The 17,117-nt window shown below is 41.1% G+C and overlaps 1 protein-coding gene across 7 annotated transcripts in view; it reads right to left on the minus strand.

The window, feature by feature from the left end:
• Positions 1 to 1,997: 1,997 nt before the first annotated feature.
• LOC115163037 (periaxin) overlaps positions 1,998 to 17,117 on the minus strand; it is a 29,090-nt gene continuing 13,970 nt past the window's right edge. Inside the window, exons 4-8 of one of the 7 annotated variants that reach the window (XM_029714623.1) lie at positions 15,904 to 16,026; positions 15,309 to 15,465; positions 14,646 to 14,839; positions 12,052 to 14,532; positions 1,998 to 11,508 (exon numbers count right to left, since the gene is read on the minus strand). In XM_029714623.1, the coding sequence (XP_029570483.1) occupies positions 3,088 to 11,508; positions 12,052 to 14,532; positions 14,646 to 14,839; positions 15,309 to 15,465; positions 15,904 to 15,933 (11,283 nt within the window). In that variant the 5' untranslated portion in view covers positions 15,934 to 16,026 and the 3' untranslated portion in view covers positions 1,998 to 3,087. Of the gene's footprint in view, positions 14,533 to 14,630; positions 14,840 to 15,308; positions 15,466 to 15,903; positions 16,027 to 17,117 lie in introns of those variants that run through there. The other 6 variants (XM_029714621.1, XM_029714619.1, XM_029714622.1 and 3 more) reach the window with 6 other exon arrangements.

Here is a 17,117-nt window from a genome sequence, read left to right on the forward strand (position 1 = left end):
GAAACTGCTAGCAGCAGCCCCACCAAGGCTACAAAGAATGATCCTTCAAGTACGACTTCATAATCATTCACAGTCCAGGCAAAGACATGCCTGTAGCATGCCTGTAGAAGTTTCTTACCTACAAGGACAGCAGCCTCAGTGAAGGCATGGGCATGTAGATGCTCGCTATGTACAGGAACTTACCTATTAGTGACACAAAACTGAAGGAGATCCGAGCAGAAACAGAAAAGAACATACAACTCACACAGCTGAGGAAAGTCATACAGGATGGATGGCCTGAGAGGAGAAAATTCCCTCAGAGCATCTTACAGTTCTGGAACCATTGTGATGAACTGTCACAGATCAATGGAATGGTTTTCAAGGGAGAGAAAATCATCATTCCTGCCACTCTCAGAGAAGAGATGTTGGTGAAGATCCATGCTGGACACATGGGCATGGAAAAGTGCAAACAGAGACCACGGGGTATTTTGTTTTGGCCTGGAATGTGCAAACAAAAAGAGGACATTGTTGGAAAATGCCCAACCTGTCTTCAATGATGTCCCTCAAACAACAAAGAGCCCATGATACCTCACCGTATCCCAGACAGACCCTGGCAGGTCATGGCAACTGTCCTGTTTACCTGGAACAATGAGGACTTTGAGCTCAGCAATCTTCACAGCATCACATCCACAGCTGTGATCCACAAGCTGAAAGCAGCCTTTGCCAGTCATGGCATCGTAGAGACTTTAATATTTGACAATGACCCCTGAATCCTTCTCAAACACATGGGAATTCATACACATCACCACAACCCCACATTACCCTCAAAGCCTTGCTGAAAAATCTCATTAGATTGCTAAGTCACTCATAGACAAAGCAAAAGCAGACGAGAAACCCCTACTTCGGTCTTCTTGAGTAACGCAACACTCCAGTTGACAAATTCAAGTCACCAGCCCAGCGTTGATGAGCAGCAGACTTTGCTCAATCCTTCCCAACACCAACCAGCAGCTGCAGCCGTAGGTCATCAGCACAGGAGGTTGGTGGCACCTTAATTGGGGAGGACGGGCTCATGGTAATGGCTGGAGCAGAACGAGTGGAATGGTATCAAATAAATCAAACATATGGTTTCCATGTATTTGATGCCGTTTCATTCGTTCCATTCCAGACATTATTATGAGCCGTCCTCCCTTCAAGCAGCCTCCACTGGGCGTCAGCTACAGTACAAGGAAGTGCATGCAAAATGTGCACAGAGACAGCAACAGAAAAGGGGTACTATGACAGGTCAGCAAGACCACTGCCACCACTGCACGATGGAGAGTCAATCAGAATCAGGGAGCATGGCTACTGGAAACCAGCAGTCGTCATCCAGTCTGCTGACACTGAACGGTCGGTCGTATCACGTCCGCACCGCAGAAGAACATACGTTTTATAAAGATCCTGTCACCCTGCATTTATTATTTTTATACAAAGTGTGCAAAACAAGACAGTTAGGGTTAGGTTTAGGGGAAGGGTTAGCTAACATACTAAGTAGTTGCAAAGTAGCTAAAAAGTGGTAAGTAGTTGCAAAGTTGCTAAAATCCAAAAGTTGTTTTTCAGTTGCTAGAAATTCATGTTATACGCCCTCCCTCCCTCATTTTTGAGTTAAGTAACCTTCTGTATTATTTAACCATATTATTTAACCATACCAAATGTAACAGATCATATTCATTTAAGTGTCCCGGATTTACGTTTACTATGTTACGTCTAGTCTATGAAACCAGGCTGGTGGAGAAGGACCATCTCATTTCAAGCAAGCACATTTCTATCCATGTTTACTCTCCTCGCTGACTCTCCTCAATTAACTTTGACCTTTTTCAAAAGGAGGCAAGAGAGGACTGAGGAGGTGAGCAAATCTAATTGATAAAAGGCTCGTGACTATGGTGTGACATGGCGTTGAAGTACGTTCAAATTGTCTGCTGTATTTGACAGGAGAGGGCGCTGTTCGCCTAGAAAGACAATAAAATGGAAGACAATGCAACTTTTTTATTTTTCTTAGGAATATTAAGGTTTATTAATAATATTATCTCTTAACAACATTATTTATAATGCCACTTGATAACACTTTGCTTTGAAAACTGCTTATTGTAAAGCTATATGCACTGAAAACATGCTAATCACAAAGGTATTTGTAAAAATCTCTCTATACATATAAATACTGTGTTATCTGGTCATGAACATGTTCTCTCCTTGTCATGTACCATTCTATATGGTTATTTCTATATGGTTATTTGCTCCAACAGGTGTTAAGTCTGGTTAATGAAAACTTGTAAACTTGTTTGACAGAGGATTGATGAGACTCTTCCAATGCAGTTTAGCACACACATTGAATTTCTACTTTCTAACTCACCAAAAAAGAAAAGGAACAATAAACTGTCTCAATGGAGACATTGAGACATTGTTTTATCTGAGAGGTTTTGCATTCATTTTGAAATATTTCAATTAAAGAGAGTACGTGATCTGTTTCTTTAAACCATTAACCTTAATATCAGATGATATTTTCCTATTATTTTAGGTTTTGTCTACTTATCTTGATTCTCATAGAGAGTGTTGAAATGTATTACACTGTAGAAGCCTTTAATCTTACATTTCAATGTATGGTATAGTAACAAAAATCTTAATATATCAGAAAGAAAAAACAAGCTTAAGAAAGTAAATAATTAAAACACAAATCTCACACCATCCTCAAGCCTCAGATACATTCACACAAATCACTAATGTCCTTGATACTATTCCTATCATCGGTAATATGAAAATAATTACATGTTTTTGTATTTACATACAAATTGCTTTTGATAAATTGGTTTGTGTTCTTTGTCAGTCTAATTCTACAATCATGCCCAAGTAAATGTCGGTAAATAAAATGGGAAGGCATATTAAAATGTGTGGTATTTTTGCCCCCAAAAATATATGAACAACAATACATAATTCATTGATATTCAGATTTAAACCAATAAAACCATCAAATATGATGAAGACTAAAATAGAAAAAAAACGCGGAGGAACAATTACAAAAACAGTCATCACAACAGGACAGAGGAAAAATATATTACTCTCACATCTCTTTGGACTTCAGTAATTACAATGGGATAGCGATGTGTGGGTTTGACCAGTTCTGGACTCTGTTACCGTTTGTTTTGTTGTCTTTGTCACCACGGTTACTGTTCCCTCCTTTGTTGTGGTAACATTCTCCTCAGATACCTCCTGGGTGGAGAACTGCATGCTTGGCATCTGGAGCCGGAAGGTACCAGCAGTTTCATCTAAACCCTGGCACTGGAGCGAGGATCTGCTGCCCTGGGGAGAACCTTCTGGTGTAATGTGGAGGATTCCTGTTGAGTGGTGTTTCAGGTTGAATTTGGGGGCCTTGAACCAGGTCGAATGCTCTCCTTCTTCCATCTCCTTTTTGCTGCTCTCAGCCTCTGCCTGCCCCCTAGACTTCGCTGGTACAAAGCCAATGGAGACCACGGGGGTTTGTGATTCTGAACTATCCCGATCTAGCATTTCTGTCCTGGCCGATGAGGACACCACATTGTCTTGAGTTTCCTCCTCTCCTTTTGCTGTCTTCTTCTTAAATCCCGGGAAGGACATTTTGCCTGATTTCACTTTCGTCCCCTTGGTTTCTCCGTCAGTTCCTGAGGACTCATTGACAAGCTTAGCACTCATTTCAAGGTCCTCTTCTCCACTGCCTATTTTTGAATATGGTGAGGAGAACTCTATCTTTGGAAGCTTGAGCTTCCCTAACTTAGCTTTATCCTCCTTGGATCCATTCTGGAATGTTGGATCTTTCTCACCATTGAGGCTGGAACTAGACCCCTCACCTTTTAGGGTTACATCAAATGAACCTGTTTTGCCTGGAGAGAAGGTAACTTTGGGCATTTTTAGCTTTGCTCCCTTTGACTTGTCATCTCCATCCACATCTCCTTCAATGCTCAAAGCAGCACTGTTTTCCTTGGATCCTGACTTTCCAAACGATGGCTTCATTTTGATCTTTGGAATTTTGATTTTTGCCTCTCCAGACTCTACACTGGTGGACATAGTGGAGTGGTCGGTTTGGGGATTCACCAAAACAAATACAGCTTTTTTAACTTTGGGCATTTTAGGGCCTTCACACTCAACCTCTGGGTCCTTCAAATGTACTCTAGCTTCAGGTGAAGAAATAGCAGGTAAAGCCACCCCGAACTTGGGTATTTTGATTTTTTGTCTTGTACTTGTATCTGCCCCATGGTCCCCAGTTTGAGATGCTCCAATATCAACGTCTATATCTGGTATTTTGGGGGATTTGATTCCAAGATGAGGTAATGTGAATCCATTGTCGGTGCTGGCATCTGTGCCAGTGGGCTCGGCAGAGCCTTGTTTACTCTTCAGCCCCACAGGCATTTGAAACTCGATACCACGTTTGTCTTCTTGTTGTCCGCTGTTGATCTGTGCTCCTCCTTGGCCTGTTACTGAAGGACCTGAGATCTCCACATTAGGGAGTTTGAATTTTGGCAATTTGGCACTAATCTCTGGACCATGAGGTTCACCCTCTTGGCTGTCTCCTTTGGATACTGAGAAGCCCACATCTGGGAGGAAGATGTTTGGCAACACAGAACCACCTGCCTTCGCATCTGCCACCGCATCTGCCTCCACATCTGCACCTTTGCCAAGCTTTGTCTTCTTAATCATAAATCTACCACTGACCCCTTCATTCTCTTTCTCAGTCTTCTTTGTGGCTGCATCTAATGCTTGATCTCCAGTGTTCTTCATTTTTGGCATTCCAATTTTGAATTTGGTGCCTTTGACTTTTGGCCCCTTAACTTTGGTACCAGAAGTTTTAAGGTCTAAGTCAGGCAACTCTATTCTTTTTCTGTCTTTTTTTCCCTCAACTTTGTGGAAGCCTATATCCAGCTCCAGATCTCCTTTTGGGCACTCTATGTCTATTGTTGGCATTTTGATTTTCATCTTATGGTCTCCCTTTGAATGTGAACCAGTTTTGTCTGAACTTGTCTCATGAACCTCATCTCCATGGTTGGGTTTTCCAACATTCATGTCCAAATCAAGGTTGGGAGTTGTAAACTTTGGTAAACCAATCGAAGGCATTTGAATCTTTCCTTCTGCCTCAGCGTTGGGATGTTTGATTTCAGCATCAATGTCAGCAGATTTTCCCTTTGGCAATGTAATATCTATCTTTGGCAGTTTGATTTCTGGCATCTTATATCTTCCACCCTCACCTTCAATTTCCAATTCAGGTGCATTAACATCTCCAGTTTTTCCTTTTGGAAGTGATATGTCTACCTTTGGCATTTTCATAAGTGGCATCTCGAATTTTCCTCCTTCAACTTCCATTTCTGGTGCTCTAATTTCTCCAGACTTTCCTTTTGGAAGTGATATGTCTACCTTTGGCATTTTGAATTTTCCTCCCTCTGCCTGAATTTCCATGTCTGGTGCTTTAATCTCTCCAGTTTTTCCTTTGGGAAGTGATATATCAATGTTTGGCATTTTCATATGTGGTATCTTGAATTTTCCTCCTCCTTCCATTTCCATTTCTGGTGCACTGATTTCTCCAGACTTTCCCTTCGGAAGTGATAAGTCTACCTTTGGCATTTTCATATGTGGCATCTTGAATTTTCCTCCATTTCCCTCAATTTCCAAATTAGGTTCATGAACAACACCAGTTTTTCCTTTTGGAAGTGATATACCAATATTTGGCATTTTAATATGTGGCATTGTGAATTTTCCTCCCTCTCCATGAATTTCCATTTCTGGTCCTTCAATGTCTCCAGTTTTTCCTTTTGGAAGTGATATACCAATATTTGGTGTTGTCATATGTGGCATCTTGAATTTTCTATCTCCTCTTTCAATTTCCAAGTCTGGTCCTTCAATGTCTCCAGTTTTTCCTTTTGGAAGTGATATATCAACATTTGGCATTTTCATATGTGGCATCTTGAATTTTCTATCTCCTCTTTCAATTTCCAAGTCTGGTCCTTCAATGTCTCCAGTTTTGCCTTTTGGAAGTGATATATCAACATTTGGCATTTTCATATGTGGCATCTTAAATTTTCCACCCCCTCCTTCAATTTCCATCCCTGGTCCTTCAATTTCTACACCTTTTCCTTTTGGAAGTGATATATCAACATTTGGCATTTTCATATGTGGCATCTTGAATTTTCTATCTCCTCTTTCAATTTCCAAGTCTGGTCCTTCAATGTCTCCAGTTTTTCCTTTTGGAAGTGATATATCAACATTTGGCATTTTCATATGTGGCATCTTAAATTTTCCACCCCCTCCTTCAATTTCCATCCCTGGTCCTTCAATTTCTACACCTTTTCCTTTTGGAAGTGATATATCAACATTTGGCATTTTCATATGTGGCATCTTGAATTTTTTATCTCCTCTTTCAATTTCCAAGTCTGGTCCTTCAATGTCTCCAGTTTTTCCTTTTGGAAGTGATATATCAACATTTGGCATTTTCATATGTGGCATCTTGAATTTTCTATCTCCTCTTTCAATTTCCAAGTCTGGTCCTTCAATGTCTCCAGTTTTTCCTTTTGGAAGTGATATATCAACATTTGGCATTTTCATATGTGGCATCTTAAATTTTCCACCCCCTCCTTCAATTTCCATCCCTGGTCCTTCAATTTCTACACTTTTTCCTTTTGGAAGTGATATATCAACATTTGGCATTTTCATATGTGGCATCTTAAATTTTCCACCCCCTCCTTCAATTTCCATCCCTGGTCCTTCAATTTCTACACTGTTTCCTTTTGGAAGTGATATATCAACATTTGGCATTTTCATATGTGGCATCTTGAATTTTCTATCTCCTCTTTCAATTTCCAAGTCTGGTCCTTCAATGTCTCCAGTTTTTCCTTTTGGAAGTGATATATCAACATTTGGCATTTTCATATGTGGCATCTTAAATTTTCCACCCCCTCCTTCAATTTCCATCCCTGGTCCTTCAATTTCTACACCTTTTCCTTTTGGAAGTGATATATCAACATTTGGCATTTTCATATGTGGCATCTTGAATTTTCTATCTCCTCTTTCAATTTCCAAGTCTGGTCCTTCAATGTCTCCAGTTTTTCCTTTTGGAAGTGATATATCAACATTTGGCATTTTCATATGTGGCATCTTAAATTTTCCACCCCCTCCTTCAATTTCCATCCCTGGTCCTTCAATTTCTACACCTTTTCCTTTTGGAAGTGATATATCAACATTTGGCATTTTCATATGTGGCATCTTGAATTTTTTATCTCCTCTTTCAATTTCCAAGTCTGGTCCTTCAATGTCTCCAGTTTTTCCTTTTGGAAGTGATATATCAACATTAGGCATTTTCATATGTGGCATCTTGAATTTTCCTCCCTCTCCATGAATTTCCATTTTTGGTCCTTCAATGTCTCCAGTTTTTCCTTTTGGAAGTGATATACCAATTTTTGGTGTTGTCATATGTGGCATCTTGAATTTTCCTCCATCTCCCTCAATTTCCAAATTAGGTTCATTAACATCACCAGCTTTTCCTTTTGGAAGTGATATATCAACATTTGGCATTTTCATATGTGGCATCTTAAATTTTCCACCCCCTCCTTCAATTTCCATCCCTGGTCCTTCAATTTCTACACTTTTTCCTTTTGGAAGTGATATATCAACATCTGGCATTTTCATATGTGGCATCTTGAATTTTCGTCCTTCCATTTCCATTTCTGGTGCACTGATGTCGCCAGACTTTCCCTTCAGAAGTGATAAGTCTACCTTTGGCATTTGAATTTGTGGCATCTTGAATTTTCCTCCCTCTCCATGAATTTCCATTTCTGGTCCTTCAATGTCTCCAGTTTTTCCTTTTGGAAGTGATATATCAATATTTGGCATTTTCATATGTGGCATCTTGAATTTTCCACCTTCTCCCTCAATGTCCAATACAGGTGCAGTAACATCTCCATTTTTTCCTTTTGGAAGTGAAATGTCTACCTTTGGCATTTTCATATGTGGCATCTTACATTTCCCACCCCCTCCTTCAATTTCCATTTGTGGTCCTTCAATGTCTCTACTTTTTCCTTTCGGAAGTGATATATCAATATTTGGCATTTTCATATATGGCATCTTGAATTTTCCACCTTCTCCTTCCATTTCCATTTCTGGTGCACTGATGTCTCCATGATTTCCCTTCGGAAGTGAGAAGTCTACCTTTGGCATTTTCATATGTGGCATTTTGAAATTTCCGCCCCCTCCTTCAATTTCCATCTTTGGCCCTTCAATCCCTCCACTTTTTCCTTTGGGAAGTGATATATCAAAATTTGGCATTTTCATATGTGGCTTCTTGAATTTTCCACATTCTCCTTCAATTTCCACCATGGATACATCAACTTCTCCATGTTTTACTTTTGGAAGTGATATGTCTACCTTTGGCATTTTAATGCCAGGCATCTTGAATCTTCCACCCCCTCCCTCAATTTTCACTTTGGATGCATCAATGTCACCAGTTTTTCCTATAGGACGTGATAAATCTATATCAGGCATTTTGATGTTTGGCATTTTAAATTTGCCTCCCTCCCCGTCAATGTTTGTTTCGTGCTTGACTTTAGGCAAAGTTACATCAAAATCAATATGGGGGGCTGATACATCAATAGTTGGCATTTTAGGGATTTTCAGGTTTCCTTCATAACCACTGATGTCAGCCTCAGATACATCTGGGATTAACATTTCTTGCTCAGATGTCTTGGCAGCTGGCAAGGATATCTCCACTGATGGCATTTTGACCTTTCCTTTGGCATCTAGTTCAGCACGGGGCCCACTCCTGTCAAAGTCTGCCTCCTTTGAGCCAAACCCTGGCATGGAGAACTTGGGCATTTTGATTGTAACATCAGGTGCATGAAAGCCACCTTCCCCTTCCATTCTACTATCCAATGAGGCATCTATCTCTCCCTCTGGTAGTTTACCTTTAGGAGATGACTTCTTAAACTTTGGGAATTTTAGTCTATATTTTCTATTTGTTTTGTCTGCTGAATTTTCTACACTGATCCCTGGCTTTGGAATGTCAACTTTCCCCTTTTTTGTCTTTATTTCCACGTCAGGGCTGGCTATTGATACATCTTTCTTAGATATTCCAAAAGTTGGCATTTTCATTTTGGGCTTTGTTAGTTTACCTTTTATTTTTCCATCTCCACCTATTTCCATTGATGCTGGTCTGCCCTCACCATCCACTCGTGGAAGGCTAATATCAATATCATCCTCTGTGCCATATCCTTCTAGGTTTACATCTCCACTAGACTTTCTACCAAATTTAGGGAGAGAAAATCTTGGCATTTTGAGAGAGACATCTGGCATGTCAAAACTTGCCCCAGAGTATGGCCTACCACCCTCTGCTTTTAGTAGCTCCATCTCTTCCCTATCATTTCCTTTAGCTTTTGACAGCCCAAAGTCTAAGTCAACCTTCGGTGCAGATATGTCTACCGTTGGCAGTTTAACAGTTGGTAACTTGACTCCACTCCTACCCTCTGCTTCAATTTTGGGCATTTCAAACTTCCCACCTTTGACTTCAAGGCCTTCTTTGACATCACCCTCTGGGTGCTTCATCTTTGGTAGTGACACATCAAACTTGGGCATTTGAAACTTTCCTCCTTTTCCAGAATGTCCTTCTATGTCAGTTTCTCCCTCTGCTTTTCCTTTTGGGAGTGAAATATCAATCTTTGGCATTTCAAACTTTCCACCTTTGGCTTCAAGGCCTTCCAACTTAACTTCACTCTCAGGCAACTTCATTTTTGGAAGAGAAATGTCAATTGAGGGCATGTGAAACTTCCCCCCTTTGCCACCATGCCCCTCAACCTCAATATCTCTTTCAGTTTTCCCTTTGGGAAGAGAAATGTCAATGTTAGGCATATGTATTTTGCTGCCTTTGCCTTCCGGTCCCTCTAGTTTGATGTCACCCTCTGGGAGCTTCATTTTTGGTAGCGATACATCAAACTTGGGCGTATGAAACTTTCCTCCTTTTCCAGAATGTCCTTCTATGTCAGTTTCTCCCTCTGCTTTTCCTTTTGGAAGTGAAATATCAATTGTTGGAATTTCAAACTTTCCACCTTTGGCTTCGGGGCCTTCTACTTTGACTTCACCCTCAGGTAACTTCATTTTTGGAAGAGAAATGTCAAGTGAGGGCATGTGAAACTTTCTCCCTTTACCACCATGCCCCTCAACCTCAATATCTCTTTCTGCCTTCACCTCTGGAAGAGAAATGTCAATGTTAGGCATATGTATTTTACTGCCTTTCACTTCTGGACCCTCTAATTTAATGTCACCATCTTTTGACTTCATTTTTGGTAAGGATATGTCGAATGTGGGCATGTGAAACTTTCCTTTTTTCTCCGAATGTCCTTCAATGTCTATTTCCCCTTCTGTTTTTCCTTTTGAAAGTGAAATGTCAATCGCTGGCATTTGGAACTTGCCTCCTATTCCAGAATGTCCTTCAGTGTCAATCTCACCCTTTCCCTTGGGAAGGGAAAAGTCAATTGTTGGCATATCAAACTTTTCTCCTTTGAGGTCTGGTCTTTCTAAACTTACATCTGGTTCTGGGGACTTTATTTTTGGAAGGGAAACGTTGAATGTTGGCATATGAAATCGTCCTCCTTTACCAGAATATCCTTCAATGTCAATTTCCCCCTCCATTTTTCCTTTGGGTAGTGAAATATCAATCTTTGGCATTTCAAACTTTCCACCTTTGGCTTCAGGGCCTTCTACTTTGACTTCACCTTCAGGCAACTTCATTTTTGGAAGGGAAATGTCAATTGAGGGCATGTGAAACTTCCCCCCTTTGCCACCATGCCCCTCAACCTCAATATCTCTTTCAGTTTTCCCTTTGGGAAGAGAAATGTCAATGTTAGGCATATGTATTTTGCTGCCTTTGCCTTCCGGTCCCTCTAGTTTGATGTCACCCTCTGGGAGCTTCATTTTTGGTAGCGATACATCAAACTTGGGCGTATGAAACTTTCCTCCTTTTCCAGAATGTCCTTCTATGTCAGTTTCTCCCTCTGCTTTTCCTTTTGGAAGTGAAATATCAATTGTTGGAATTTCAAACTTTCCACCTTTGGCTTCGGGGCCTTCTACTTTGACTTCACTCTCAGGTAACTTCATTTTTGGAAGGGAAATGTCAAGTGAGGGCATGTGAAACTTTCTCCCTTTACCACCATGCCCCTCAACCTCAATATCTCTTTCTGCCTTCACCTCTGGAAGAGAAATGTCAATGTTAGGCATATGTATTTTACTGCCTTTCACTTCTGGACCCTCTAATTTAATGTCACCATCTTTTGACTTCAATTTTTGTAAGGACATATCCAATGTGGGCATGTGAAACTTTCCTTTTTTCTCCAAATGTCCTTCAATGTCTATTTCCCCTTCTGTTTTTCCTTTTGGAAGTGAAATATCAATCTTTGGCATTTCAATCTTTCCACCTTTGGCTTCGGGACCTTCTACTTTGACTTCACCTTCAGGCAACTTCATTTTTGGAAGGGAAATGTCAATTGAGGGCATGTGAAACTTCCCCCCTTTGCCACCATGCCCCTCAACCTCAATATCTCTTTCAGTTTTCCCTTTGGGAAGAGAAATGTCAATGTTAGGCATATGTATTTTGCTGCCTTTGCCTTCCGGTCCCTCTAGTTTGATGTCACCCTCTGGGAGCTTCATTTTTGGTAGCGATACATCAAACTTGGGCATTTGGAACTTTCCTCCTTTTCCAGAATGTCCTTCAGTTTCAATCTCACCCTTTCCCTTGGGAAGGGAATAGTCCATTGTGGGCATGTGAAACTTCCCTCCTTTGACACCCGGTCCTTCTAAACTGACATATTCTTCTAGTGACTTCCTTTTTGGAAGGGAAACGTTGAATGTAGGCATATAAAATCGTCCTCCTTTTCCAGAATGTCCTTCAATGTCAATTTCTCCCTCCATTTTTCCTTTGAGAAGTGAAATATCAGTCGATGGCATTTCAATCTTTCCCCCTTTGGCTTCGGGGCCTTCTACGTTGACTTCACCTTCAGGCAACTTCATTTTTGGAAGGGAAATGTCAATTGAGGGCATGTGAAACTTGTCCCCTTTGATTGCATGTTCCTTAGCCTCTCCTTCCATTTTTCCTTTTGGAAGAGAAATGTTCATCGTTGGCATATTAATGTTCCCCCCTTTGACTTCAGGGCCTTCTAGGCTGATTTCTCTCTTTCCCTTTGGAAGGGAAAGGTCAATTGTTGGCATATGAAACTTTCCTCCTTTGACTTCTGGTCCTTCTAAAAGGATATCTGCATCTGGTGACTTCATTTTTGGAAGGGAAATGTCAGAATCTCCTTCAACTTTGATGTCACCTTCCGCTTTTACTTTTGGTAGTGAAATGCCAATTGTAGGCATGTGAAACTTCCCTCCTTTGACTTCAGGTCCCTCTGTGTTGACCTTACCCTCTGGTGACTTAAATTTCGGGAAAGAAATGCCAAATTTGGGCATCTTAAACTTTCCCCCTTTACTGACATGGCCTTCAATGTTAACTTCTCCCGCTGTTATGCCTTTTGGAAGGGAAACATCAATATTTGTTATCTCAACCTTTCCCCCTTTGATTTCAGGACCTTTTACTTTGGCTTTACCCTCTGGTAACTCCACTTTCGGAGGAGAAATATCAAGTGAAGGCATGTGAACCTTTCCGCCTTTAGATGCATCTCCAACACTGATGTCACCTTCTGTTTTTCCTTTTGGAAGTGAACAATCTATAATGGGCATATAAAATGTGCTGCCTTTCACATCAGATCCTTCTATTTTCATGTCACCCTCTGGTGACTTTATTTTTGGAAGTGAGACATCAAATGAGGACATTTGAAACTTCCCTCTTTTTCCAGAATTTCCCTCAATGTCAATTTCGCTTTTTCCTTTGGGAAGTGAAATGTCTACTTGTGGCATGTGGAACTTTCCTCCTTTTACATCAGGCCCTTCTACATCGACTTCTGTTCCTGACGACCTCATTTTTGGAGGAGAAATATCAATTGTGGGTGTTTTGAGCATTCCTTCTTTTCCTACATTTGAATCAATATTGACTTCACCCTCTGCTTTTCCTCTGGCAAGGGAAATATCAAGTGTGGGCATTTCAAACTTTCCCCCTTTCAATTCAGGCCCCTCTAAACTAGCATTGCCCTTCATTTTAGGAAGAGAAACATCACATGAGGGCATTTTGAACTTCCCTCCTTTTCCAGAATGTCCCTCAATGTTAATTTTCCCCTCTGTTTTTCCTTTAGGGAGAGATATGTCAGTATAGGGCATTTTAATTTTGCCACCCTTCACTTCAGGTCCTTCTACATTAATTTCTCTGTCTGATGACTTGATTTTTGGTAGAGAATTGTCAAATGTGGGCATCTGAAATGTACCTCCTTTTCCTAAATATCCTTCAATGTCCACCTCACCCCCTGCTTTACCTTTTGGGCGTAAAAGGTCAACTTTTGGCATGTTGAACTCCCCTTTGACTTCAGGCCCCTCTATATTCATGTCCTCCTCTGAAGACTTGAATTTTGGAAGAGAAACATCGAAAGTTGGCGTTTTGAACTTGCCTCCCTTTCCAATGTGTCCTTCCACATCAACATTTGCTTCTCCTGATGTCATCTTTGGCAGTGAAATGTCAACAGCTGGTAGGCTCATTTTTCCACCATTTTCTGGACCTTCAATATCCATATCAGATGATCCAATCTTTGGTAGTGAGATGTCAGTTTTTGGCATGGATATATTTGGCCCTTTAAAAAAGGGTCCCTCTATCTCGTCTGGCACTCTATGCCGGGTGTCCAGCTGCAGATCGATGTTGGGTGCAGAGATGTCAATAGCTGGCATTTTAATGCCAGACAGGCCTGTTGACCCTTCAACTCCTTCAGCTAAACCTTTTGCTTTTATCTCACCATCAATTTCATCAGAGTGACGGGCTGAGGGGAGTCCTAATGAAAGCTCTACCTCTCGGTGCATAAACTTTGACCCCTCCTTGAGTTTCACTTCTGGTTTCTGTAGGTTGACTTCCTTGTTTCCAGATGGCAAACTGAATTCCACTGAGGGTGGTGTGAATTTGACATCAGGAGGTTTCAGCTCCAGAGACCCTTCAGACAAGGCAGTGTCCGATGTTATCTTTTTTGTTTTAGGGAAATGAATTCCGAACCTGTGGCCCTTTCCTTTGACTTTGACTTTAGCTCCAGGCATATCTGGCAGGGAGACATCTGCCTGTCCCTCTGGTTGCGTCACGTCAACTTCTCCTGTAGCCACCTCAGCACCCTTTGCTTTCATCCTGGGACACCTTATCATCCTCTTCTTCCTGCCAGTGGTGACTACTCCTCCATGCTGCTCAGTTCCCTCTGCCTTCCCATCCTTCCTCAGCTTGAACTTGGGGAAGGCAAACTCCACATCGACGGGGTTGAGCTCCACCTTGGAAGGTGATCCTTCCATCTCCAACTCTGCTCCAGTGCTCCCTTTCTTGTTTTCCTTCAGCCTTTTCAATCCAAAACGTCCTCCCCTCTTTTTCTTCGCTTTGAAAGGTTTGATGCTCTTGACACTCTGCAACAGATATGCAAGTATGAGTTAGGTGGACATGAACCTGATGAATCTGGAATAACCAGTTATATATCTCAATGTCAAATTGGCAATTACAAATACTATAATAGCCGTACCATTTTTTGCATCTTGGTTTTGGGTCCTTTCAGTTCCAAGCTGGTGGCGCCAGGGTGCATGGTGACATCAGCACCGGCGATGGTCCTCTTCAGGAAAAAGGAGACTTTATAAGGCTCCGCACACTGCAAGATCTTCAGGGCATCCTCATACTTCACATTGTCAAAGTAGACTCTTGCACTGAGCAACTGATCTCCTGCAAGGACACCAATCAACCAGACAAAAGTTAATATGCACACAGCACAAATGAGATAAAAAGAACAGGGGGAAATATTGAAGTCTTATAGTTGTGGTTTGCTTTTGACAATCGAAGGAAGGATATGAAAGGGCATGGCATTTTGATGTTTACATTTTATTTGCACAAGATAATGTACAGTATGTACGTCAGAACAGGTAATTGATCAATGACATTACATGCAATAAATTACACAGTACACTTAATGGAAGTTATACAAGGAAGGGATACAGATGGGGAGAAACAAGATGATTTCAACATTGCATTTTTTTCAGTTATTTCTAAGTATGGAATGAATTTATGTTTGAATAGTTGACTGTTTAACATTCTAATGTATATTTCTATCTATTAAACTAGTCCATAACTAATTTACCTCAGCTGTGTCTCATGGCTTTATATTCATGCAACTCTAATTTCCCCGTCCACTTACCTTGCTGGAGGCTAAGATGCTTTGCTGCAGTGGAGTCTTTAAGGACGTCCTTAATGAAGATGCCTCGCTCCCCTCCACCTGTGACACTGTAGCCACTGGCTCCAGCCTCAGCCTCTGTCTCCACCACAACCTCCACCACCTCAGATGCAGTCTCCTCCTGTAAAGACACACCAGAGGAGAGGGTTTCCTCAAGGGGGGTTTCCTCAAGTCTATTGTCATGTTGTGTTGCTACCATGCTGTTTTCATGTGTTGCTGCCATGCTTGTTGTCTTGGGTCTCTCTTCATGTAGTGTTGTGGTATCTCTCTTGTCGTAATGTGTGTTTTGTCCTATATTTGTATTTTATTTTTTATTATTAATCCCAGCCCCCGTCCCCGTAGGAGGCCTTTTGCCTCCTGGTTGGCCATCATTGTAAATAAGAATTTGTTTTTAACTGACTTGCCTCGTTAAATAAAGGTTAAAATAAATAATAATAAATACAATAAAAGTCTCTTGTCGTCAAATGTAAACAGTAGAATGGCATGCGATTCTGAGCGTTTTCTAGGCCTGTGTAAATGTTACTGTTTCATGAGTATTAGTTTTTTCTTGGCTCTTTACCACTGCTTGGACCTCTGTTGAGGAATCCATCTCTGCGTGGGCCAAACGAGACGACTCTTTCAGGTGTCTTCTCTTCAGACTCAGCACCTGTTTCAGCTCTGCATGCAGTTTCTCTTTCTGAACCTAAAAGGAAGCATTGTGTCTGTGTTGATGGCTCAGTTGATTGGACCATGATAGTAACGATAATAGTTCTGTCATGGGTTCAAATCCTGCATGGGCCACATACAATATAGGTTATTGTAAGATACAAGTATTTGGCAGGTAAATAACTTTGTAAGCATAGGGGATTGAAACCCAATGAGCTTGGTGTGTGTGTGTATGCGCCAATGAATGCTTTGGGATATGGAGAGAAAATAACTATTAGGGATTGACAGAATACCTTCATTATAGACACACTCATTCTGAGATTAGAGACATTATTTCTCTCATCACATGGGCTTTGACATACTCCATAAGCTCTGTGTTAGCTGCAGCCCTGACCCCAACCTCACTGACTCAAGTACAATGACACAATCAAAACCTGCTGAGGTCATTCTATCCCCCCGGTCGCTTCTCTCAACATAAACAACCATTCATTTAGCCAAGCTCAGCAGAGATGACACTTTTTCATACAGCAGGTGGCAGGGCACAGTGGCACAACAATTGACCTCTCGTGTTAGCACACCTCAAAATATGCACAGGTGTTGGGGACTAGAGGACATGTCGTAAACATTATTATAATGCATAATACTGTGGTCAATTCTGAAATGGTTCAACATTTTTTTTATAGGATATACGAGTGACATGAAAATATTATACACCAGTAAGTGCATGTCCATAAACACACAATATATTGTTTGCTTTCCTTATTTATATTTAGACCCCTCCCATGTACTTAATTCCGAGTATCAGCTCCTCCCCTCAGACGCTATAGGATCCCTACATGTAAGCTGAACAGGTCTAAGCACTCCTTCATTCCCATGTCTATCATAAAATGAGCAGGGTTAGTACGCCACGGACAGAATGTGAGGGAAATGTGCAATATGTATTATGTATGTGAAGTGTACAACGTGCATGACAGGGGTAACATGCAATGTATGTATTATGCTGAGTGTGTAATGTACAGTGTCTATTTTGTATACAGCAGAACTGTGTGTCTAAGACCATTTTCTTGGCTCTTTTTCTTTCCTATCCTTCCCTGGCTTGAGTGTGTTAGGATATCCAAACACTCTCCA

Source organism: Salmo trutta, chromosome 26 (assembly GCF_901001165.1).
Source record: "Salmo trutta chromosome 26, fSalTru1.1, whole genome shotgun sequence".
NCBI lineage: Eukaryota > Metazoa > Chordata > Actinopteri > Salmoniformes > Salmonidae > Salmo > Salmo trutta.